Source organism: Peromyscus maniculatus, chromosome 7 (genome assembly GCF_049852395.1).
Source record: "Peromyscus maniculatus bairdii isolate BWxNUB_F1_BW_parent chromosome 7, HU_Pman_BW_mat_3.1, whole genome shotgun sequence".
In the NCBI taxonomy this organism is placed as follows: domain Eukaryota; kingdom Metazoa; phylum Chordata; class Mammalia; order Rodentia; family Cricetidae; genus Peromyscus; species Peromyscus maniculatus.
This window is the reverse complement of record NC_134858.1, coordinates 62,469,492-62,494,052: the sequence shown is the minus strand read 5'-3', so window position 1 is coordinate 62,494,052 and position 24,561 is coordinate 62,469,492. Positions and strand designations below refer to the sequence as shown.

At 41.2% G+C, this 24,561-nt stretch overlaps 1 protein-coding gene and 1 non-coding gene across 5 annotated transcripts in view; both read right to left on the bottom strand.

Annotated features, from left to right (window-relative positions):
• Dpp8 (dipeptidyl peptidase 8) overlaps positions 1 to 24,561 on the bottom strand; it is a 59,091-nt gene that overhangs the window by 27,153 nt on the left and 7,377 nt on the right. For all 4 annotated transcript variants that reach the window (XM_006979340.4, XM_015998029.3, XM_015998028.3 and 1 more), the window contains exons 4-12: positions 23,991 to 24,103; positions 22,806 to 22,979; positions 20,254 to 20,422; positions 8,827 to 8,937; positions 6,517 to 6,645; positions 5,818 to 5,879; positions 2,837 to 2,937; positions 2,060 to 2,237; positions 589 to 748 (exon numbers count right to left, since the gene is read on the bottom strand). In XM_006979340.4, the coding sequence (XP_006979402.1) occupies positions 589 to 748; positions 2,060 to 2,237; positions 2,837 to 2,937; positions 5,818 to 5,879; positions 6,517 to 6,645; positions 8,827 to 8,937; positions 20,254 to 20,422; positions 22,806 to 22,979; positions 23,991 to 24,103 (1,197 nt within the window). The remainder of the gene's footprint in view (positions 1 to 588; positions 749 to 2,059; positions 2,238 to 2,836; positions 2,938 to 5,817; positions 5,880 to 6,516; positions 6,646 to 8,826; positions 8,938 to 20,253; positions 20,423 to 22,805; positions 22,980 to 23,990; positions 24,104 to 24,561) is intronic.
• Trnaa-agc (transfer RNA alanine (anticodon AGC)) lies at positions 4,673 to 4,745 on the bottom strand. Its single transcript has one exon. It is a non-coding gene; the product is annotated as a tRNA-Ala (tRNA).

Sequence of the window (24,561 nt, the reverse complement as noted above, 5' to 3'; positions counted from 1 at the left end):
AAGAGCCAGGCGGATCTCTGTGAGTTCGAGGCCAGCCTGGTCTATAGAGCGAGATCTGGGACAGGCACCAAAAACTACACAGAGAAACCCTGTCCAAAAAAAAAAAAGTTATTTAAATATAAAAATAATGCTGGCTCATGTGCTGATGAAGTGAGCACATGTGGACTCATTTTAAATAAATTAAAAATTGTAATCAAGGCAAAAGTGCCATAAAAATAGGTATTCTAATCACTCAGAGATTATCCACTTATTATAATTATTAATAACTTATGTATTCATTGAAAATTTGCTCTGCTTTCCACATGCATAGACTTGTATTTCAGTTAATATATTCATTAAGTTTACTGAGGCAAGTCCTGGTGTTAAATAATATAACAAAGACAATATGGCTGCGAGATGGCTCAGTGGGCAAAGGTCCCTGACGTCAGGTCTGATGCTCTGAGTTTGATTCCTGGAACTCACACAGTGGAAGGACAGAAGAGAGTCCCACAAGCTATCCTCTACTTGCACATGCTTGCTCTGACATGAATTATGCAAAACAAATAAAATATAAAAAGATTAACTATATAAATAAGTACGACTTCTTACTTGGAGCAGGCAGTCCACCGCTGGATCTTTTATATTTGCTCTCCTTTAAAATGGTTACAATTTTATATAGATGACGGAAACCTGTTTTGCATTCAGAGGCAAAAATAAACTCTATTTCATCTTCATGAGTTTGAGGAAAAACATGAAAGATATCGTGGATCTGCAAAATGAACAGCTTAGTTTATTATATGCATTAATAAATAGAGGTAACCAAATGAGAGAAGAAAGGATTACTTGAAATATAGACAGTGGTTAGTGCTTGCGATATGGGACACTTACAATAATAGGTTTTGTCTGGGCCTTTTACATTTATTTTACTTTAGACAAAGATTTCACACACTGAGAAGTAAACGTTTCCTAATGAAAGAAAGCAAAAAAAAAAAAAACAACTTGGCCAAGGCTGCTGCTTCCCAGCTCTGGAATCTCTGAAGCACATAAAGCTGATGCAATGGTATAAATCTTATACACAAGCCAGGGGGAACAACATGCTTTACTTTGTTTTCCAAAGAGAAGTATTCTAACAGCTGAAGGAAAACAGATGTTCATCTGTTTCGGGTGAATCATGGGAAGCCTACTTTCAACTACAGAGACAGAGAAACATTTTTATTTTATATCTAATTTTTATGCTAAATGGAAAATACAAAACTCATTTAAAAACTAGTATATTTGATATAGTTTGGTAACTTAAAAGGGAGCTTCTAGACACAACTCTTGAAAGCCCTCTTGGAAGCACAGAGGTTGGAGCTGAGGCTGTGGGCTCTCTATCCCGTGTGTGCACGGCCGATCCGCAGTTACCAGTGGGCTGTCACTTCAGTGCTATCCACTTTCTGCTATAAACCACTCCATTCTGGAGCCACCATTCAACTCGAAATACTCACAGTTCCTTTGAATTTAAAGATACATTTTGTTATGCTGCTATAGAACTTCATCCGTGGTGATATACTGTGTATCAAATACAGCTTGCCTGAGGATCAGAGGACAGAGCCAGCCACTAGATTAGACATAGAGGTCAGGCAGTGGTGGCACACACCTTTAATCCTAGTATTCGGGAGGCAGAAATCCGTCTGGATCTCTGTGAGTTCAAAGCCACCCTGGATTACATGAGATTGATTCAGTCTAGGAGAGAAACAGCCAGGTAGTGGTGGCACAGACCTTTAGTCCTAGTACTTGGGTGTCCCACACCTTTAATCCCAGTACTAGGAAGGCTGAGATAGGAAATGATATGGCTGGGTGGAGCAAGGTATATAAGGCGGGAGGAGACAGGAGCTCTGAGGACTTTTCAGGCTGAGGGGTCCTAGAGGTAAGATGTGGCAGTGGCTTGTTCCTTTGTCTCTCTGATCTTTCAGCATTTACCCTAATATCTGGTCCTGGGTTGTTTTTTTTTAAATTGTAAGACCATTTAAAATTCATGTTACATTCATCTGCCTGAGTATCCTGAGAAAATACAAGTTCAAGAAACAGAAATGCATACATTTATCCAGATGTCTGTTGTCTCTTCATAGATGATCAGTGGTGTCACAGAGTCAGGCACTGACTCTATGAGTCTCTGTCTGTCCATGGCATCGTCTTCTACTGGGATGAATAACTCGGGAGAGATCAGAGCTATCTGCAGGTGAGTCTGGGAACGATCTAGTAGGATGGACCAGGCGCTGTGCAGGGAATGAGGAGAGATCAGGAATGAAGCAAGCTCCTGGAAAATGAATAACCATTTGTTCTCTCCCTTGGTACCTATCAATTTTATTTTATATGTTTATTTTAGTTTTTCTAGACAGGGTTACTCTGTGTAGCCTTGGCTGTCCTAGAACTCGCTCTGTAGATCAGGCTGGCCTCAAATTCAGAGAACCACCTGTTTCTGCCTCCCAAGTGCTGGGATTAAAGGTGTGTGCCACCACCGCCTGTCTTATTTTTCTTTTTAAAGACAGTGTTTCACTATGTGTCCCTGGGCTGGCCTAGAACTCACCCTGGAGATCAGGCTGATTTGAACTCACAGAGATCTGTCTGCCTCTGCTTGCTGAGAGCTAGGATTAAAGGTGTGAGACACCACACCCAACAATTATTCCTATAACCAAAATAAAATACCCTTATGTTTATGGGACTGCAAATCTGAATGTTCACAGAGTTCGGAGAAAATGCCTGAGTGGACATAACAGGGAGCTGATTTACTTGGAAAGCCAAGCCTGCAGCACAGACACTCTAAAGCTCTGGGCCCTAAATTAGTTGGAAGAAGGTGACAATTTAACATACGCACTATTTTCCCTCTGGAGTCCATCCAGCTCTGGCAATATATTCGACTCCTTCAAACAGAATCTCAAAAGGTTGAACCAGCTCTTTATCTATGACATCTATAATCTAGTAAAGAGAAAAGGGAATAGTTATAGAAGACAGAAAATAACATGCTCACTAGTTTACATCTTTTCAGACATGGGTACAAGGGTAGAAGTCAGGCCAGCAGTCAGTCAGGGGTTTCCTGTGTTGCTGCTTTCTACACCCACAGGAAATGTAAATCAACCATAATGTACTACAGCTTCTACATGGATGACTGTGACAAACACGGACAACAGCAAGTGTTAGGACGATGTGGAGAAACTGGAAACCTCATACACTGCTGGTGGGAATATAATTTTCAAAGCAGCCTGGCAGTACCACAAAAGATTAAATAGAGCATTGTCCCATGACCCCACCATTGTCCCAGGTGTGCCCCAGAGAAACAAAACCATAAACCCTGGCACACCCTTGCACACATATTCCTAGCAGTCTCTCTCCAACCCCTCCTTTTTGCTCTCTCTCAAAAGACACAGTCCCACTATAAAGTCCAAGCTGGCCTCAAATTTGTGATGCTCCTGCCTCAGCCTCCTGCATATAAACAGTGCTGGGACAGCAGGCACGTGTCACTGTCTGGCTTCATGACAGCTTTCCTTTTTTGGGGGGTTTGTTTTGTTTTAGAAACAGGGTTTCTCTGTGTAACAGCTCTGGCTGTCCTGAAACTTGCTCTGTAGACCAGGCTGGCCTCAAACTCACAGAGATCCGCCTGTGTCTGCCTCCCGAGTGCTGAGAGTAAAGGCGTGCCCCACCACACCTGGCTTTGACAGCTTTCCTTTTAAGAGCAAAAAAGAAAAAAAGGTAACAACCCAAATACCCATCAACTGATGAGTAGGTAAATAAAATATGGTATACCACACAAAGAAATAATACTCAGCAATAAAAAGAAATACAGGAGGCTGGGGAGATGGCTCAGTTGGTGCAGTACTTGCCTGACGGGCATGAAGACCTGAGTTTGGCTCTCCAGTACCCACGTAACTGCAGGCACAGCAGCACTGTGCTGTTTCAGCACTGGGCAGGCAGAAACAGGAGCCTGTAGCCTGCTGGCTGGCCAGCCAGTCTACCAATCAGTGAGTTCCAGGTGCAGTGAGAGACCATTCAAAAAATAAAATGGAGGCTGGACAGATGGCTCAGTTAATAAGAGCACTGGCTGCTCTTCCAGAGGATCCAGGTTCAATCCCCAGCACCCATGTGCACTCATCACTGTAGCTCCAGGGTATCCAATGCCCTTTTCTAGGCATCAGGCACACATGTGTACACAGACAAACACACAAGCAAAATACCCACACACGAAAGTCAAGTGGAGACTGATCAAGGAACACTTGACACTGACCTTTGGCTCCATGCATATGCATTTACTGTCCCCACCCCAGCGCATACACAAAAAGAACAAGAAATGAAGTGCAGAGGCTGGAGATACAGCTCAGGAGTAGAATGGTAGCAAGATTGAGTTAGCTCTCTCTGTAACACACTAACACACACACGCACGCACGCACGCACGCACGCACGCACGCACGCACGCACGCACATATGCAAATAGATGGACCTTGAAAACATTAAACAAAGAAGCCAGACAACATATTGTATGATTTCATTCATACAAACGCCCCAAACAGGCAAGTCTGAAGTGGTTGCTTAGAACTAAGGGATTATAGATAAGGGGCAAGGTGTTTCTCTTTGAAGTAATGATAATGCTCTAAAATGGACTTGGGTGGCCTGAATCTGTGGTTACATGAAGTCACTGAATTTTAAGCTTTTTTTTTTTTTTGGAGCTGAGGATCGAACCCAGGGCCTTGTGCTTGCTAGGCAAGCGCTCTACCACTGAGCTAAATCCCCAACCCCGAATTTTAAGCTTTAATGAATGAACTGTATTGTATGTAAATGATATCTCAGTAAAGCAATGTTTTTAAAAAAGTCTAAAACTGGGCATAGTGGCATATACCTTTAATCCCAGCTGTTCACTTGGGAGGCAGAGGTAGGCTGATCTCTGTGAGTTCAAGGCCAGCCTGGACTACAGAGTGAGTTCCAGGACAGCCAGGGCTACATAGAGAAACCCTGTCTCAAAAAACCAAGACCCTCCCCTCCTCAAAAAAAAAGATTTATTTTTAGGCATGTGTATGTGTGTATCTATATGTGGGTATGTGCACATGAATGCAGGTACCCATAGGAATCAGAAGAGGACATCAGATCATCTGGAGATGGGGTTATAGATAATAGCAAGCCTCCTGACCTGGGTGCCCAGAATGGAATTTGGGTCTTCCACAAGTACAGTATATGCTCTTAACTGCTGAGCCATCTCTCCAGCTCCTGCCCCCAACATCTGCATTTTAACTAATCTTGTGAGCATGTCCAAACAGAAAGCAGCAGTACAGGAGAAATATGGGTTATTCAATCCACCACAGATGTGGTGTACACCCAACACAGAAGGTAAACCACTGTTTTATATTGACTGAATAATTAATCAAGACAAAGAGCAAAAACTATTTGCAAGGAGTGAAAATATGTTTGTGTGGTGCATGCATGTGTGTAGAGGCCAGATGACTTATGTTTCTCCTCAGAATTTTTTTTTGAGACACAGTCTCTCATTGGTTTGGAGTTCAATAAGCAGGCTAAGCTGTCTGGCTGGAGAGCCCCAGGGATCTGTCTGTCTCCATTGCTCGGTGCTGGGATTACAAGTACATACTACAACGGCCAGCTTTTTTTATATGGGTTCTGGGAATTTAACACAGGTTCTTATATATCCCTCCCCACAGGCCTAATATGAGTGCTTTGAAGGAAGAAAATTAGGTCAACCTATAAATCATGAACCACAAATGTCTCAGCAAGTTCAACAAGTTAACCAATAAAAATGTGCACCAAAGAGCCTCCTAGACCGGCTAACCAGGACAGTGTTCAGCGCCTCACACTTACCCCCCCTTCAGCATCAACAAGTATCTCTGACATCTTGAAAGTGACCTTTGGGTTTGCTGTGCCTTTAGAAAGAAACATAAATGAACAATAATGTCTAGAGTTACTCCAATAACTTCTTCAGATCAGTGTCCTTCAGATTTTAGTTGTTAGGAATATTGTATATAGCCAGGGCTTTACTGTGCAAGTTAGAAGCTATCTCAAATTCATATGAGCAGCAAACATGAAAGAGGCTAAAACTAGAAAGAGTCAGTATGAAAACAAAGAGAAGCTGCCAACTATTTCTGTAATTGAAATGTTGCAAACAGCAAAATGGACAAACAAAACAAAACAAATCAAAAAAATCCCACCTACTTATTAAGAACAAAACCACTTAAAAGTCTTTGACAGGAAGGGATACCTTCTTGCTGATTTCCTAGTATTGTAGGCAAACCCACCTCCAAAAACAATTAAATGTTCAAAAGCTATACTTAATGAACAAACAATGTTTACAAAGGCTGCTCATGATCAAACCGACTATACATCTGAACGACTGCAGATTTTGTTTCTGTTTTTGAGACAAGATCTCATCTGGAACCCCAGCTGGCCTGGAACACCTAACAACCCTCCGACTGCCACAGGCTTCCAAGAACTGGGACTACAAGCATGAGCCACCACACCTAGAGGAGGAAACGAACAAATAATAACAGTGGAATACAGTACCTGTTTTAGGGTAACGGAAGGAATCTGCCCTTCTTGTTTCCAACATGGGGGATGTAACATGAATAATTTCCACCTCAGATTCATCATTTTCTTCATAGAGAATTCTAAGAATTTTACCACCACTAGGAGCTTAAAAGGAATTTAGGTATTGGACATTTAGAATAATTATTACAGAATACTCAACATTCACTATTTCCTCTAAAACTAGTTTTTGTTTTTTTTTTTTTTTACTAAAGGAAATAATTTATGCATAAGATAGACTACTATTAAGAATTAGTGGTGATAGTGATTGAATTCAGGTCCTTGAACACGATAGGCTAGTACTCTTCCACTGGGCTGTACTCCCAGGCTGTGCTGCCCTCAAAACAATTTTTAACAACATTTATTTACTCACTCTGTGTGTGTGTGTGTGTGTGTGTGTGTGTGTGTGTGTGTGTGTTTGAGTATGTGTATACAGGCCTTATTAATAGTTTATAGATAAAAGTCTGAAGAATTTTTTTTTTTTTTAGTTTTTCAAGACGGAATACTTTTTTAATGGAACATAAAAAATATTATTTAAAAGTCATATCTGAGATTTGGACATTTTATTTTAAAATATAAATTTTTGCCATAGTTATACAGAACAAGATTGTGATATAAATCATTCAACACAATGAAATCCCTTAGCATCTTCTAGAAAATGTTATAAATTTAATTCAATAGTTCCTTCCTAAGGTGGGCTACATGTGCAAGTCAGAGGCCAAGTCTTCACAGTCAGTTCCCCCTCTGCACCATGTGGGCCCCAGGTCACTGAGTGGCAGCAGCGCCTTTACCTGCTGAGCCAGCTTGCTGGACCCTGTGCCACCTCTTACACATGAAAACTTGCTCATCTTTACAACTGCAGGATGACTCCCAAGTCCCTTTCACTAGGACTTAAAGGTTACCCATTGGGAGGGGAAAATATGTGCGTGTGTTTAAATATATACATATTTATATTCCTACATACAAGAGAAACACTGAAGAATTTTGACATAATAAAACATAATTATTTCCTACAAAATGCTAAGAGTTTAGTTGTACTGAATGGTTTATGTCAAAATCTTCTTCTGTATAATTACGGGAAAATGTCTACATTTTAAAATAAAGTCCAAATCTAAGACATGGATTAAAATACATATTTTCCATTGTCCTCTAAAGAAATGTTCAGATGCAGGGTGGTGGTGGCGCACGCCTTTAATCCCAGCACTTGGGAGGCAGAGGCAGGTGGATCTCTGCGAGTTCGAGGCCAGCCTGGTCTACAGAGCAAGTTCCAGGGCAGCCAGGGCTACACAGAGAAATCATATCTTGAAAAACCAAAAAAAAATGTTCAGCCTGCTAGCTGTATTATAAACCAATAGTGATGTCATAAGACCTATTAATGGGTCCTAACCAGCACTTAAGAACACCTGCTGCTCTTCTAGAGGGCCTAGCTGGGCGCCTAGCACCCATATAGCAGCTCACAACCAACTGTAACTCCACGTCTTCAGATCTGATACCTTCTGGCCATTGCAGGCCCAGGCACACACGTGGTATATACCTGCAGGCAAACATCCACACACACAAAATTAAGAGTAAATAAATCTTAAAGGATAAAAAAGGAAAGAAAGTATTAAAGTACATAACACCTAAGAAATACTGCTTCATAATTTTTTTCCAGTTTTGTCTATAAAATATATGTATACTTTATATTAGGCCACACAATTGTAAGCAAATTTCTCACTGGACTGAGGTTAGACTAGAGTGTGGGCCACTGCTTTAAGTTACTCATTTGCACATACTCATCTGTTCATGCAGCTGCTACTCAATCACATATGTTTTTTTAAAAGATTATTTATTAAGTACACAGTGTTGTGCCTGCATGTGTGCCTGCACTCCAGAAGAGGGCACCAGATCTCATTACAGATGGTTGTGAGCCACCATGTGGTTGCTGGGGCTTGAACTCAGGACCTCTGGAAGAATAGCCAGTGCTCTTAACCTCTGAGCCATCTCTCCAGCCCCTATCAATCACATATGTTTAAAAGCAAGTCATGAGTGTGGATCTTGTCATAATGCTGCTTTCCAGCTGAAAAACTGGCGAGCAGCACCTGAGCTACTGAGGCAGACTGGAACTGTCTCCACTAGAATCCAAGTGGGGGACAAGGCCTATATTTTCTGAATGGCTACAAGTGCAGCCTAATCTTCCTCACTTTTCATCTACTGTCCCAGCTTTACGCTCTGTACACTCAGCCAATCGACAGTCCAAACCTTTAATACTTAGAGTAACCTGTAACATACTACTTTGAACTTGCTTACTTCTCTCAGCTTGTGGACACCACCAGTAGCCAGAATATCTATCAAATTCTTCTTGAAGAACAAAGGTAGCAACTCCAGCTGATCTGGGATCCTCTTCCATGTTGGCTAGCTCTGAACAAACAAAAAAGGCAAAATTATCCCCCAAACTCTTTTTTTTAATTTAATTTTTTTTTTTTTTTTTTTTTTTTTTTTTTTTTTTTTTTTTTTTTTTTTTTTTTATAATAGGACAAAGCAAAATGATTCTGTCACTCCTAAAGAAAGGTAGCTGATTATAGTGGTCAACTGTGGAGCCAAACAGATTGAATTCTAATTTGGGCCTCACCATTTACCTATTGTATGACCTTGGGCAAATAATCGCACTCTATTGTGGCATGTCAATGGTAGAGCTTGGTATATGCTTGGCTTTTGTACCCTTAGCACCAATAACCACCTAAACAAATCACAAAGTCATTATTATGTAAGATTTTTGTATCATGGCAAAAAGTTTACAGTGTAATTTGAATGTGGCTTGTTTTTGAAAATCATCAATGCTTTGACACTTGCCAGTACTTAGTCCTGTTTGCTAAGTAATAGTCCATTGATAATATGGATTTTTTGTTTTGGGGGTGTTGTTTTTTTTTAAGACAGTGGGGTGGTTTGAGTAAAAATGATCCCCACAGGCTCATATGTTTGAATGCTTGGTCCCCAGTTAGTGGAACTGTCTGGAAGGATTAGGGGGTGTGGTCTTATTGGAGAAGGAGTGTCACTGGGGTTGGGCATTAAGGTTTCAAAAGCCCATCCCAGGCCCAGTCTCTCTGCCTGCCTGCCCCACACTCCCTGCCATGTTAACCATGGACTAACCCTCTGTAACTACAAGCAAGTTCCTAAATTAAGTGCTTCCTTTTCTAAGTTGCCTTGGTCATGGTGTGTTGGAGCCCGTTCTGGGGTTCCTTGTGGCTTTACCCAGCAGGTCTGAATAGAGGATGATCAGAACCACGGGCCTGAGTGCAGGTGTCTGAGATGGCCTGTACTTGGCTGTGCTGGGGGAGGAGGTCTTTTGCTCCACCCCTTGGTGTCTCTATAAAAACCCTGGACCAGAGACAGTCCGGGCCCGTTGGAATAGGTTCCAGGCCCTCTCGAGGCTATCCTTTATTTTCTATCTGTTTATCTCCGCAAGATTCTCCGCTATAAATCCTTCTATCTAATATTTCCTGCTGCTCGCACTCAAGAAAACTCTGGGAAGCTGTGGGGGTGGTGGGTAAACGCCCCACAGAATGGCGCCCGAACAGGGACTAAAGAAAAAAAGGGACTAAAGAAAAAAAAGGGACTAAAAAAAAGGGACTAAAGAAAAAAAGGGACTAAAGAAAGGGGAAAAAAGGGACTAAAGAAAGGGGGAAAAAGGGACTAAAGAAAAAAGGGACAAAAAAAGGGGGGACTAAAGACAAATGAACAGGGACTTAAGACAAAGTAATAGGGACTAAAGATAAAGGAAAATAATAGTTTTATTACAGAGTTTTTGGTGAAAGTGCTGAGTTAGCCCTGCCAGTGGAAAGGCATGCCGATGTTATGGAATATATATATTTTTATATATATATATTTTTGGTGAGGCAGGGGTTTTATCCTCGAGAGAAAAGGAAAGCGGACTGGAAGGATGTCCGATGCTGCAGCGAAATTCTCTTCTGTCAAAATTTTCTATCTTCTATCCCTTTCTCAATTTCTATCTGTGATAAGTATAAGATATAGGGTAGTAATATAGTTAGGAAAAACTTAGTGTAAGATTGTGTAGGAAAAAATAAGTAAGGCAACTAGACAGAAAAACTCTTCAATTTTCTAACTTTGGGGACTTTGAAAGCAAACTGGGGAAAAAAATCTTTCTTTGGGCTTTTCGGGTAGTAAAAAAGCTCTTCTTTGAGCTTATGGGGAAGAAAAAGTTTCCTATGGAAGCTTTTGACCTGGGGACAGCTGAAATGCCAAGTCCAAGCGGCAGGAGAAAGTAATTTCTCCCTGAGGCAAAAATGGGGGTGTAAGAAGTCAAAGTTTAAAGTTGGGAAGTTTTGGGAAAAGTTGGTCTTTCTCCTGGGGTAAAAAATCTTTCTCTTAAACTAAAGCTTTTCTTGGAAAAATTGGGGGGAAAAATCTCTCTAAAAAGCCTTAATCTTTCTCTCAAGAAACTTAAAAACTAAAGCCTCTAACCTCTCTTAGAAAGAGGAGAGTAGAATCACCTGAAGATATTAGTATGGGGACCACCTGTGATTAGCTCTAAGGGAAAACAACAAACTTAAGACAGCAAAACCTAAGTTCTTTCAAGCTTGAACAATTCTCCCTGCAATGTGGGAGGCAGGGACAAGTTCCTAAAAACCCCTTCTAAGCTCTGTCTCTTCAAGCTAGTAAAAGACAGTGGGTCAAAGTGCCCTGAGGGAAACGCTTGGGGAGAGTAAGGGTGAAGAGCTACAGAGAGCCCAAAGGGCAGGAAACTTTACCTGAGAAAAGCAAAAGCCAAGCTTCACAGTTACAGCCGAGCTGAGGCATCAAGGGTTTTGTCTGAGTGAGCATTTCAGAATGAAAAGGTGCTCCTAATCGTCCTATGCAAAGATTCCCTGAAACTGTTAGCATTGTATCCTCGCTTCTGAGCAAAAACCCAGAGGCGACTGGCCAGCATCTCTGAGTTGGAGTGCATTTCGGGGATACTAGGGTTCCTGCAGTTGTAAACTTCCTGGAGCACAGAGCTGAGGCAGGAAGGTGCAGGACCCAGGGGAAGATTGCTAATGAATAAACAAAGCTAAAGCTGGCGGGAACGGCACAGTTGTCTACTTTCCTACAAGTCCCGGGGATGATAGGTCCACAAATGCAAAAAGGAATCTGAGAAAAGCTTTCCTATCAGAGTATGGACCTTTCTGGGAAAACAGTAAAGCTGAACTGTGTCTGAAGCAGTTGTGCTGCCGAGTCAGAACGCTGTCTGGGGAAAGAGCCCAGCCAGGGCAGAACAGAACTGTCCAGGAAGTAAAGCTTTCTTTTCTGTCAGAGAAAGCATCTTTTTGAGAAAAGCTTTGTTTTAACTGACTTCCGTGAGATGAGGGAGTGTAGCCCTGAGGGGTAATTGCCTCTGGCATAAACTCTGTCCTTGAGCACCCAGACAAGCAAATGCAACCCACTGGGGGACTGGGCCAGGTGAAGGCCTGATGAGGCAAAGCACCTGTCCTAATGGGAGTTTAGAAACAGCAAAAAACCTCTCTTGTTAGATTTTCAGTCTGTACGCAAACCACACAGACCCCGAAAACAGAAACGGACAAAAATCCCCTACCTTCAGGAGCAGGGAAAGCCGCCGCTGTAGTGTCGGAAACTGTTTCTGGGGTAGATGGGATAATCTGAGACCAAACTGAGAACTGTCTGGGAGAAAGACTCTGAAGAAACAGAGGGGACAGATTCCTCCCCAGAAAATGCATGACCTGACAAAGCTGCTAGAGTTTGAGGCTGATTAGGGGGAGAAAAAAAAGCCCCTACCTCGAAAGGCAGCTAGCAGAGGAACAGAGCTGCAGACAGATAGCTGAAGCTCTGCATCTGGGGGGGAGGAACAAGCAAAATGAGATAAATCAGTGGGAAAAAATCTCTAAAGGAGCTATGAAAAAGCTCTGTTGCAAATGATCTTGTTTTTCACTGACTGGCTAAGGCAAGCACAAGCCCCGAGGAAAGTTGCTATCAGAAATGCCAGCCTCAATGCCGGCTAACGAGGCAGGTGTAGTTCTGATTCGGGGGCCAATGTCTGATGAAGTTAAAACACCTGTTAAAGCCAGTTGAGAGAATAGAAATCTCCCAATGTGCCATAGCTGAAAATGTAAAATGCTTGTTCAAATCTCCCATTGCAAAAGCAAAAAACTTTGTTCAAACCTCCCAGGCAAGAATTTGTAAGCAAGTCTGGTAAAAGAGAACCAGTTGACTCTCAGACCCAAAAAGAACTATGGGAAATGATATATGGGAAATGATATAAGGGACTGATATGGAACTGATATTATTATGGACTGATATAAGGGAAATGCATTCTGGGAAAGGTAGTTTTTCCGCTAAAGATGGCGACATTCATTGCCCTGAAACACTTTTGTCAGCTCGAAAATACGTTCATGGTAAACTTAAAATACAGCTTTTAAAAGAATGAGTAGGAAAATCGTCTAAGAGTTTGGGTGTCAGTTCCAATGAAAAATTGAAAGAATATGGAACTAGGTGCTTCGCGGTTTGGGGCTCCGTTGGTAAAATGCCTTATTTAGCCTAATAGCTGTGCAAAGTTTTTACGGTAATTGGATGACAAAAAAGCTACCTATAAGAGCAAACAAGTCACTTTAAAATCCTTAAAATATCACCTAATAGCTGTGCAGTATTGACTAAGAGCTTTACAGAAGCTAAATAAGATAATTTCACCCTCAGCGTAAAGTTTTTCAGTAGGACAAACCAAAAGTACTGCTGTGATAGAAACGTTTGTTTGAATTGAAGCATTTAGGGGAACTACTATGAATTTGGGTGAAGGGACAGCCTCTAGTTAAAAACCGTTTACCGCTGACAGTGCATCTCTGCCGGTCCGGAACGGCTGAGAGAACTGGCAACTTTGGAGTGTGGCTTCATCCCGAGAAGGTTACAAACCCCTAGCAACAAGTATCACAACTCTATAATGACAACACTCACTAAATCCCAGTGCTTTATAACAAAGCTGACTATGAACTCTAAACTTTAGAAATGATGTACGTACTTCCTGTCTAGTTAAGAGAATCTTTATAATAGAGATAGTGATGATAATTAAGAGTAAGAAGTAGAGAGACGAATAAAATTCTGTCTTGTTATATCTGTGTTAAGAAATCTTTAGGTGTTTGCTAAGTTAGATATATGCTAATGGTAGCCTATATAAGTTTGTAAAATAGATCTATAGAGTTCCTTTAAGAATATAAGCTTGCAAGAAGTAGCTAAGGTAGTCTTAAGACATGTAGTAATAAGCTTGTAAGATGCTAGTTGTAAATGTAAGTTTAAATAAGAAATAAGATGGAATGAATATAAGTATATAAGAATTAATAGGAAATATATTTGCTAAAGTAGTTCTATAAAGTATAAATAAGTAGATGTTAATATGTTGTATGTGAGTTTGTAAAAACGTGTAAATGTTGAATATGAGTCTAAATGCTTTGCAAGGCAAAAAATGTTATATGTGAGTTTGTGAAAAAGTGTAAATGTTAAGTGTGAGTCTATTAATGTATATGGTGAAAACACCTGAGACACAGGAGATAGTGTCCTAGTAGACTGCAAGGTAGGCAGTCTGAATGGTTTCAAAAGCTCCAGAAGCCGCTAAGAAGCTAAGAATAGCGGACGCCAGAACCAGCACAAGGCATCCGCAGCTGAGATCCGTGGAATATCAACGCAGCACAGAAAAACCTGAGCTAACAGCAAAAACGGTGCGGTTTAAAATCTTACTATAACTAAAAAGGTCTGTCTGTGAGAACAAAAGTTGCAGAGACGCTTGTTTGAACAAAGATTGTTAACAGCAAAAAGTTTTGGTTGTAAAACATCTCTTCATATTTGGAAGTGAAAGCCTGATACCAGAATTTATTTCTTGTTTGAACTTTTTGAACTTAAAATGAGATAAAATTACAAAAACATTTTGGTTATGGATTTCTTCAAATTTGGAAGACTAGTACCAATATTTATCATTTGAATTTTGGTACTTAAATGGAATGAACAATAGAGATTTCATTGCAATGGGACAATTTTGAGCTTACTTATAGTAATGACCTAGGAACGGTTTTCTGGAATTGGGTTAAAAATGAAACTGTTTAAATGAAGAAATGTATTTCTACTTAGAATCAAGATGCAATTTTGTGTATGCGTGTATGCTTTATTAACTGGAGATTTATGAATTGTTTTGTGGAACTGTTTATGTAAAAATGGAATTACTTATGGAACTGGTTTTGTGTTACAAATGGAACTGTTCAAACAGATAAGTTTGGGTTCCTCTAACTAGGTTTGAGACTTTGTTTAAAAAATTATAAAGAAAAGGAGGAGTTATGAGATTGAATTATGTTCGCAGAAACCTATTGATATTAATGCACCCTGGTTTTGTGGAGTTAAGAAAATGTTTAAGTTTGATGTGAATACATCGAAGTTTTTCCTATGTTCTGTTAACAAGAAAATTCGAATGAGTGAGTTAAAGTTGTAAGACGGAGAAAATTGTTAACTATATATAGCACCATATATGCTAATTCTAATGGTTCTGTTAAGAGTTTGCTTTGAGTTGTAAGATTGAGAGAATTGTGACTATGTATAGCAATATTTATGTTAACCTGTTAATGGTAATGATGAAGCTAAGGGATTCTTTAAGTTTGTAGTCGCCTTAAGAGTTTTGGTTTAGAAAGGGCCTGAGGCAGCTAAGACTGCTGTGGTCACCTTGGACCTAATTCAAAAGAGAAATGCCATTTATATCATCCTCTACTCCCATACTGGGAGGTGTAACAGCTATGGAGATTGCTGTAAGCCATTAATAGTTATTTTTTTATATATTAAGAAGGGGGGACCTGTTGGAGCCCGTTCTGGGGTTCCTTGTGGCTTTACCCAGCAGGTCTGAATAGAGGATGATCAGAACCACGGGCCTGAGTGCAGGTGTCTGAGATGGCCTGTACTTGGCTGTGCTGGGGGAGGAGGTCTTTTGCTCCACCCCTTGGTGTCTCTATAAAAACCCTGGACCAGAGACAGTCCGGGCCCGTTGGAATAGGTTCCAGGCCCTCTCGAGGCTATCCTTTATTTTCTATCTGTTTATCTCCGCAAGATTCTCCGCTATAAATCCTTCTATCTAATATTTCCTGCTGCTCGCACTCAAGAAAACTCTGGGAAGCTGTGGGGGTGGTGGGTAAACGCCCCACAATGGTGTCTCCTCACCATGTTGTTGTTGTAGAATAGTAACTAAGACAGACAGAGTCTTGCTATGTGACAGGCCGAGGCTGGCCTAGAACTCACTAGGCAGACCAAGCTAGCCTTCATCTCAGAGACTGGCCTGCCTCTACCTCCTGAGTCCTGGGATTAAAGGTGTAGGCCCATGTTGGGTGATGCTGTGGGTCTTTCATCCATTCTTCTGCTGACATGTGGGCTGACACGTTACTGTGAATATGGATGATGCGAACATTTATTCGTGCACAATAATTTCCATGCACATGCGCCGTCATTTCTTTGGAGTGAATATCTTGGAGTGGAGAGGCTCTTGGAGTAGAGTGGCTGGTTAGTGGAGTGGGTTTTACCTTGTGGGGATGCTTTTCTATTATTTTACACTCTTGCCAACAGTAGGTGTTCTCAATCTTTCTCACTTTTGCTTGTTTACTTGGTGAACAGTGATATATCATTATGATTTGCTGACCTCGAACTCACAAAGATCCTCCTGCCTCTGACTCCCAAGTGCTGGGATTAAAGGTGTGCGCCACTACCGCCCGGCTTTATTTTCTTTTTTTAAAGACAGGGTATTATTATGCTGCCCAGGCTAGTCTTAAACTCCAAGTAATCCTACTTTAGCTTCCTATGTGCTTGGACTGTAGGCATATACTACTGTGCCCAGCACAGGTAAGATTTAATGTTATTTTCTTTTTCTCTATTTTATTTTATTTTTTCAAGACTGGGTTTCTCCGTATAGCCCTGGCTGTCCTTGAACTCACTCTATAGACCAGGCTGGCCTTGATCTGCCTACCTCTGTCTCCCAAGTGCTGGGATTAAAGGTATGTGCCATTATACCCGGCTTTAATTTACCATTTTTGATCATTTGTATTCTACAGTGTGAGACGAATGTGCAATAAGAACCAATACTCTCTTATCCAAAAACCAAGCCAAGTATTTGGAATTCAGAGACTCTTCACACAGTGCACATCTATGATGTATTATGTAACAGCAGCAGCAGCACAGCCAGGTAAGCTGTAATCTAATCCCAGCATTCTAGAAGCAAACTGAAGGCAGGCATGCTGAGCAGGACAAATGTTATAAATACTCTCAAGCTAGTTCAGGTCAGGTTTTGCTACCACATGAGTTTCAGCACCAAGCTAATGACAACACTGTGTCCAGAGCTTTCTGAAACATGGAGTTAGTAAGAGTCAAGAGCAGTGCTGGGGGTCTTGGATCCTTCAATTAGTGTAAACTACATCTCCAACTCTCTCTCTGTTCTGTTCTCCTTTAGATGTGAGGACAGGTTGCACTGGTTTGTATCCCTGCTACTTGGCTAGCTCTGAACAAGTTCCTTACTAACTGGGAAACTGGTATTGCCTTGTCTTCCCAGCAGAGGGTAACTGGGGGCAGGAACCAGTACTTCTAAATTCCTCCATCATACTGAGCAGAGATAAACACACATGCACCCTGACAGATCACTCCCTTTCTAGGCTTTCATCACAACCTACTGTGATTAACACACTAGCTGGCATGTCCCTTCCTCCATCCCTTTCTATCTAAACAGACAATTCACAGCCCTTATGATGTTTCAGTCACAATTCTAAACACTGCATAAAAATTAACTTATTAAGGCCTCCTGAAAATCCTGTGGTTATACTAAGTTGATTCATATTTTTACAATGTAGAAACCAAGTGGTACATTAATTAATTTGATGAGGTCAGAATTAATGAATGGTAGCTAAAACTCAGATAGCCTGGTTCTGTATTATTCTGTATTCTCTGCCTGGGCTCTTAACCACTAACACTAGAAAAAATAAATATACCACATACCTACATGAATAGTAAAGAGAAGAGTAAAAACTAGAACATCCTCTAGAGTTCCAGCACTTTCTACTTTAAATTCTCCAATCTTCACAAATTCTCTGTGGAAAACAATTTTACAAAAGAAAGCAAGCCAGGCATAGTGGTACACATCTTTAGTGCCAGCAAACTTGGGAGGCAGAAGCAGGCAGATCTCTAGAATTCAAGGCCAGCCTGGTCCACATGGTGACTTGTGAGACAACCAGGGCTACAAAGAGAAAAAGAGAGTCGGTCTCAAAAAAAAAAAAAAAGACTTTAAAATGCCTATTTGTGACATTTTTTGTTTGTTTGTTTGTTTGTTTGTTTGTTTTTTTGAGACAGGGTTTCTCTGTATAGCTTTGGTGCCTGTCCTCTGTTGACCAGGCTGGCCTTGAACTCACAGAGATCCGCCTGGCTCTGCCTCCCGAGTGCTGAGATTAAAGGTGTGCGCCACTACCACCGGGCTCTTGTAATAGTTTTTATTTTATTTTATTTTATTTTATTTTTTTTTATTTTTTTTGGTTTTTTCGAGACAGGGTTTCTCTGTGTAGCTTTGCGCCTTTCCTGGAGCTCACTTGGTAGCCCAGGCTGGCCTCGAACTCACAAAGATCCGCCTGGCTCTGCCTCCCGAGTGCTGGGATTAAAGGCGTGCGCCACCACCACCCGGCGTAATAGTTTTTAATGAGAGCTTTGCAGTCCCAGTCTCAAATACACAAGTGATAGTTAGTGTTCAGTGTTTGCTGACAGGATGAAAAAGGGCTTCAATTTTCAACACTCTTGTGATTCCGTGATGGCAGCTGCCAAGCTTTGGTGTCATGCATCCAAATCCTTACGTCTAGTACAACTATAACCACCAGCTTGACTGCTAAAGACTCCTCCATTCACACACACACACACACACACACACACACACACACACACACACACACACACACACCGCCACCGCCTCCCCAGTACTGGACAACTGAGCCCTTCTAGCTCCTCACAAAGGCCTCAGCACCTTTCAGAATCAGACCTTTCTCACACAGTTTCCTTTCTGGAACACTTTGCTAACATACAGACATCACTTAAGGTCAGTTACGTTGATCTCGGGGAGGTCTTCCCCAACCACTGCTTCTCTTGGTGCTCTCTAGGCCTCCACGTCTGACCTTCTCTGGATTGCCGTTACTCTTTATTCAGCTGCTTGATGGCCTGAGCACCTTATTCAATCCGTACCCTTACCACAGTTCTCCTTTAGAATCACTTAAAGATTCCTTCCCTTAAGATCTGTCCAAATACCACAAGCTGCAAATGCTTAAGTCTCTTTCCATAAAACACCACAGTGTTTCCACAGACCCCAAGTGCCCTCAGGTAGACTTTAATGATATTACTGCCTTACACTGGAGACAATGTAAACAGTTATTACACTACATTGCTTAGGGAACGACCAATAATAATATCACAAAATGTCTGCATGTGTCCATTACAGACACAGCTATCACAGGCCTAACTGCACATAATATATGATTGAGATGCACAGCAATGACCCAGCAGTGCCAGAGATGGTGAGGATGGAGACGATCGATGGCAGGAAGCTGCAGGAAGGCCTTCATTCCCATACATCACTTCTTCCTTATGAACTCAGTCCAGCAATCAATCTATGACAAATTCAAGTCTACCTTTTGAAACTTTTTGGTTTTTTTGTTTTTGAGACAGTTTCTCTGTATAGCCATGGCTGTCCTGGAACTCACTTGGTAGACCAGGCTGGCCTCGAACTCAGAGACCCACCTGCCTCTGCCTCCCAGGTGCTAGAATTAAAGACACCTTGTGCCTGGCTGTTGTTTTCTGAGACAGCATTGAACTTGTATTCCTATTGCCTCAGACCCCGTTTGCCACTCAACAATGCCTACTTAAATATTTCCACGATGTACATGGTTCTTCTACATTCTAATTTTTCCGATTATAACAGTAGCTAAACAGGCTCTCCAAAATGGGGAGATTGTTTTTCAGGCAATTTCTGATAATGTGTAACTGGTTTTTCTGTTTGTATCATCAAGCAAGTCTAATTTTTTTGTTTTGTTTTGTTTTTTTGAGGCAAGGTTTCTCTGTGTAGCTTTGGAGTCTTCCCTGGAACTCACTTTGCAGACCTTGAACTCACAGAGATCTGCCTGCCTCTGCCTCCTGAGTGCTGGGATTAAAGGCATATGCCACCACCACCTGCCAAGTCTAATTTTCTTATTAAAATTTCACTTAATGAGAAGGGCTTGGGGAACTGGTAGCAGTCCTTCTAGGCTAAAAGAATAAGCATAGCAGAGATGCACTGTGGTACTTGAAAGTGGCTGAGAAGAGAGTGGCATTATCTAAGGGACCATGCATTCTCTGTCCTTCTCCTTACCTTTCAATTTTTAAACACCTGAACTTAGAAATAAAGATCATGGTGCTAGCGAGATGGCTTGGTGGTTTAGGGCACTGGCTATTCTTCCAGAGGACCTGAGTTCAATTCCCAGCACTCACATAGCAGCTCACAGCTGTCTGTAGCTACAGTTCCAGGGGACCCAACACCCTAACACAGACATGAATGCAGACAAAACACCAAGCACATAAAATTTTAAAAAAATTAAATAAAATCTTAAAAAAAGATAAAGATCACCCAGTTTGCTTTAATTTCAAAGTGGGAAGTAAAATGAAAATTAGGTTTCCAGAGATGTATCAGCAAAGCAGGCTGAAGATCTGTCTTACCATTGTGCACATAGGTGACCCTCCGTTCTTCCCTGGTTACCAGGTTCGATATCCAGATATCGTTGCTGTGAATGAAAGCTATCCAGTCTGGATCAGCAGGGCATAATTTGGGATCCATCCGTATATTGGGACAACTAGTTTCCACTAAATTGGGCCGTAAAGGTTGTTGCTAGAAAAGTAAACAACATTTTAAGGTAAGCAATAAGGTTGACAAATACTAATTTTTTTTCCAGATTGTTTTTCCTGTAAGACAGATGGCATTTCTAACTAAAATGTCCATAACAGCTGCATCCCAGGAAAAATATACTTTCAATTGGCTTCACTTACTAAGAACTCTTTTTTAGATGATGAATGGAAGAGCTAAGGGTGACAGATAATAAACACTGTATTACAAACCAAGACAATGTAACCTTTTTTTTTGAGACAGAGTCACTATAGCCCTTGGCTAGTCTGGAACTCACAAAATAGACCAGGCTGACCTTGAATTCACAGAGATCCACTTGCTTCTGCCCCCTGAGTGCTGGGATTAAGGGCATGTGCCACTATGTCTAGCTTGTGGAATATTTTCTTTCTTTCTTTCTTTCTTTCTTTCTTTCTTTCTTTCTTTCTTTCTTTCTTTCTTTCTTTCTTTCTTTCTTCCTTCCCTCCCTCCCTCCCTCCCTCCCTCCCTCCCTCCCTCCCTCCCTCCCTCCCTCCCTCCCTCCCTCCCTCCCTCCTTTCTTTCTTTCTTTCTTTCTTTCTTTCTTTCTTTCTTTCTTTCTTTCTTTCTTTTTCTTCCTTCCTTCCTTCCTTTTTTTTTTTTTTCTGAGACAGGGTTTCTCTGTGTAGTTTTGGTGCCTGTCCTGGATCTCACTTTGTAGACCAGGCTGGCCTCGAACTCACAGAGATCCACCTGCCTCTGCCTCCCAAGTGCTGAGATTAAAGGCATGTGTCCCACCACCACCCGGCTCTTGTTGAATATTTTCAAACACAATTTTGAACAAATCATTAAACATTTAAACATTAATTTTACCAATAAAAGTAAGTTTGCTCATTAAAACACAAAAACAAAACAAAAAAACATAATGAGGCATGCATAGCAAGATGGCTCAGCAGGTAAAGACTCCTGCTGCTAAGACAAACAACCTGAGTTCAATCCCTGGGTCCTACATGGTGGAAAAAGAGAACAGAGTACTACAAGTTGTCCTCTGACCTACACACACACCCTGTGGCATGCATACATACACGCATGCACACTAAATAAATAAATGGAAAATTAACTTTTTAAAAAGTTTTATTTTCATTTATGTATATGGGTGTGTTGTCTGCACACGTATGTGCACCACACATGTGTCTGGTGCCTGATGAGGCCAGAAATGAGCATTATATCCCCTGGAACTAGGGTTACACACAACTGTGAGCTGTCACGTGGGTTCTGGGAACTGAACGTGGGCCCTCTAAAAGAACATTTGGTGCTCTTCAATCACTGAGCCATCTCTCTAGACCTTCCCAAAAATGTTAATGTAATGATAACTAACACCAATATAGTTCTACCAAAAGAATAGCTCCAATAGTTCATAAAGAACTACTTAGAATAAAACCAAATATAAATTAATTTATTAAAATAATTAGCTTAATATTTGAAATGTATTAAAATACTTAGGGAAACCAAAAAATAAAACACCCTGTGATAACATCTTTCAAAATCTCCCTCAGCACTTAAAGAAAATGGAAATTAATGCTATTTTCTGTATCTCCCAACACAGAAAAGATTTTGAGCATTTTAAAACTTGTATCTTGGAGCTGAAGAGCATACACTGCTCTTGCTGAGGAGCCAGGTTCAGTTCCCAGCATGCATATCAGACAGCTCACAACTGCCTGCCACTCCAGCTCCAGGGGATCTACAACTCCAGCCTCTGAGAGCACCTGCACTCACACACCTCTCCCCCAGACAATAACCTGAGAAATAAAATAAAATTTTAAAAAATTGTATCTTTATGTCATTGGGAAAGCTACCAGCCTTTTAAAAATTTTTATTTTTTTTAACATTTTTAATTATTTGTGTCTATGTTTATGTACATGTGAATGCAGGCACCCACAGAAGCCAGGGGGAGCCCTAGAGCTGGAGTTACAGGCAGCTGTGAGCTGTCTGATTCGGGTGCTGGGAACTGAACTGCCATTTCTACAGTGCCCATCTGTTTTTCGTTTGTCTTAAGATTTTATTTTTGTTTACTTTATGTGTATGGGTGTTTTGCCTGCGTGCATTTGTGTACCACTTGCATGCCTAGTGCTCATAGAGGCCAGAGGAGGGTATTAGATCTCCTGGAACTGTGATCCACCATGTGGATGCTGGAAATGGAACCTGGTCCTCTGGAAGAACAGCTAGTGTTTTTAACTGCCTAGCCGTTCTTACCAGTTCCAAACTATCAACTCTTAAAATTAAAAACTAGTATTAATTTCTTAGCTGGTGGTTAAACTGACTCTTTTGCTTTACTTGCTAATTTCCTTTCTGGTTTGGGTACAAATTCTCTTTAGGACCCCAAAACAGTTAACACACAGTAACTGCAACTTACCGTAAATCCATGTGGGCCTCCATCTTTGATATGGTAAATTCCACTACCAGCTTGAAACAAGAATGTTCCACTTCCTGGGTGATAATCGTAAGCTGCGATTCCCACGGTTCCGATGCGCTTTCTTTCTCTGAGGAGCTCTTCCTCTCGAGAATACATCCCATAGTCTAGTGTCGCCTAAGAAAAAAGGAAAGTCATCCATCCCAGTCTTCTGAGAACTGGTCTTCGCAATTCGCTGAAACTCTAGCACCTCTCCAGTGCTTAAGTCTGTGCCCTGAATGACTCAGAAGTTACCAGCTACTCTAAGCAGATTAATTTCAGAAACTCTCCTGAAATTGAGTGAAGAACCATTTAATCACTGTTGTATATGTTAGAAAACAAGAATAAAATCCATCATCTTAGTAGTCAAGGCCCTAACAGTCCAAGCATAATTCAGTAGTTTTGCATACAGTTAGTTGTAGAGCAGGGATCTCTCCAGCTACTTTGGTAGGGACTGAATATAGCAGCCAGCATGCTCTAGGCAAGCCAAGAGAACAGACTGTTGTGAGTGTGTGTGGTGGGGTACTGGCTAGCCTCAAACTCTTGATCTTCTGACCTTTCTACCTCCATACCTCCCAAGTACTGGGATTACAGGCGTGTACCAAGTTTCAGAAGGCAGAGATGAGAGGATTACCAGAAGTTTGAGGCCAACCTGGTTTACATGGGAGCTTCAAGGCCAGCCAGGGATATACAGCGAGACCTTATTTCAAAAAACAAACAAAATAGGGCTGGAGAGATGGCTCAGTGTTTAAGAACCTTTGTTGTTCTTCCGGGACCTGAGTTTGATTCCCAATACCCACATCAGATGGCTCCCACTATCTGTAACTCCAGCTCCAAGGGTCCAACGCCATCTTCTGTCACCTACGGTACCAGTCATGCACATGGTACAGACATACATACAGGCAAGCATTCATTCCCCCAAACTAAAAGGAATCTAAAATGTTTAAAATAAGTGAAACAAAACACCAGAAACTTGGATTGTAATATCCTATAGTTTTAGATACAGAGAACTGGTTAATTTAAAGTTCACACATGTAAAAGTAATGAAATATTTTAATTCTTTTTCATTTAAGGCCTAGATAAATTTTTGCCCTGAAATAAATGAAGAAATATATACTAAATCATAGAAACAAGAATATTTGTTCCAACCTGAAAAAGGTCCAAAAGAGGCTTCCAAGAAAGCATTAAGACTGCTGCTTTGTTGATGGTTTTAGGGATTTCAGAATAAAATAGTGTGTTTTCTCTGTTCTCACCAGACATGGCTACAAGGGGGGGAAACAAACCCACACATATTACCACTCTGTAATACTGTCCTTACTACAATAACAGTCACAAATACACAACGTCTTCTACATATTAACAGTGTTTCCATTCAACGGGAACCAAAATAATGTTAGTAAGTAGGGTGTGCACATGCTTTATGCCTTGGAAATTTTCTTGAATATAAGCAATGTTTCAAGCTGGGCATGGCAGCAATCACCTGCAGTCCCAGAGCTCAGGAGATAGAGGCCGGAGAATCTGGAGTTTGAGGCCAACCTGGGCTAACTGAAACCTTGTCTCAAAAACACTAAGTAAGGAAAAGAACAACCAGCTCACAAAGGTTCTATGGTGTCAGGGCACACGTCTACAGTCTCAGCTCTACAAAGTCTCAGGATTGTGAGAGGCCAGTTTGTGCAGATGGAAGTCAAAAAACTAGGCAAGAGGTAAACATAAAAACAAC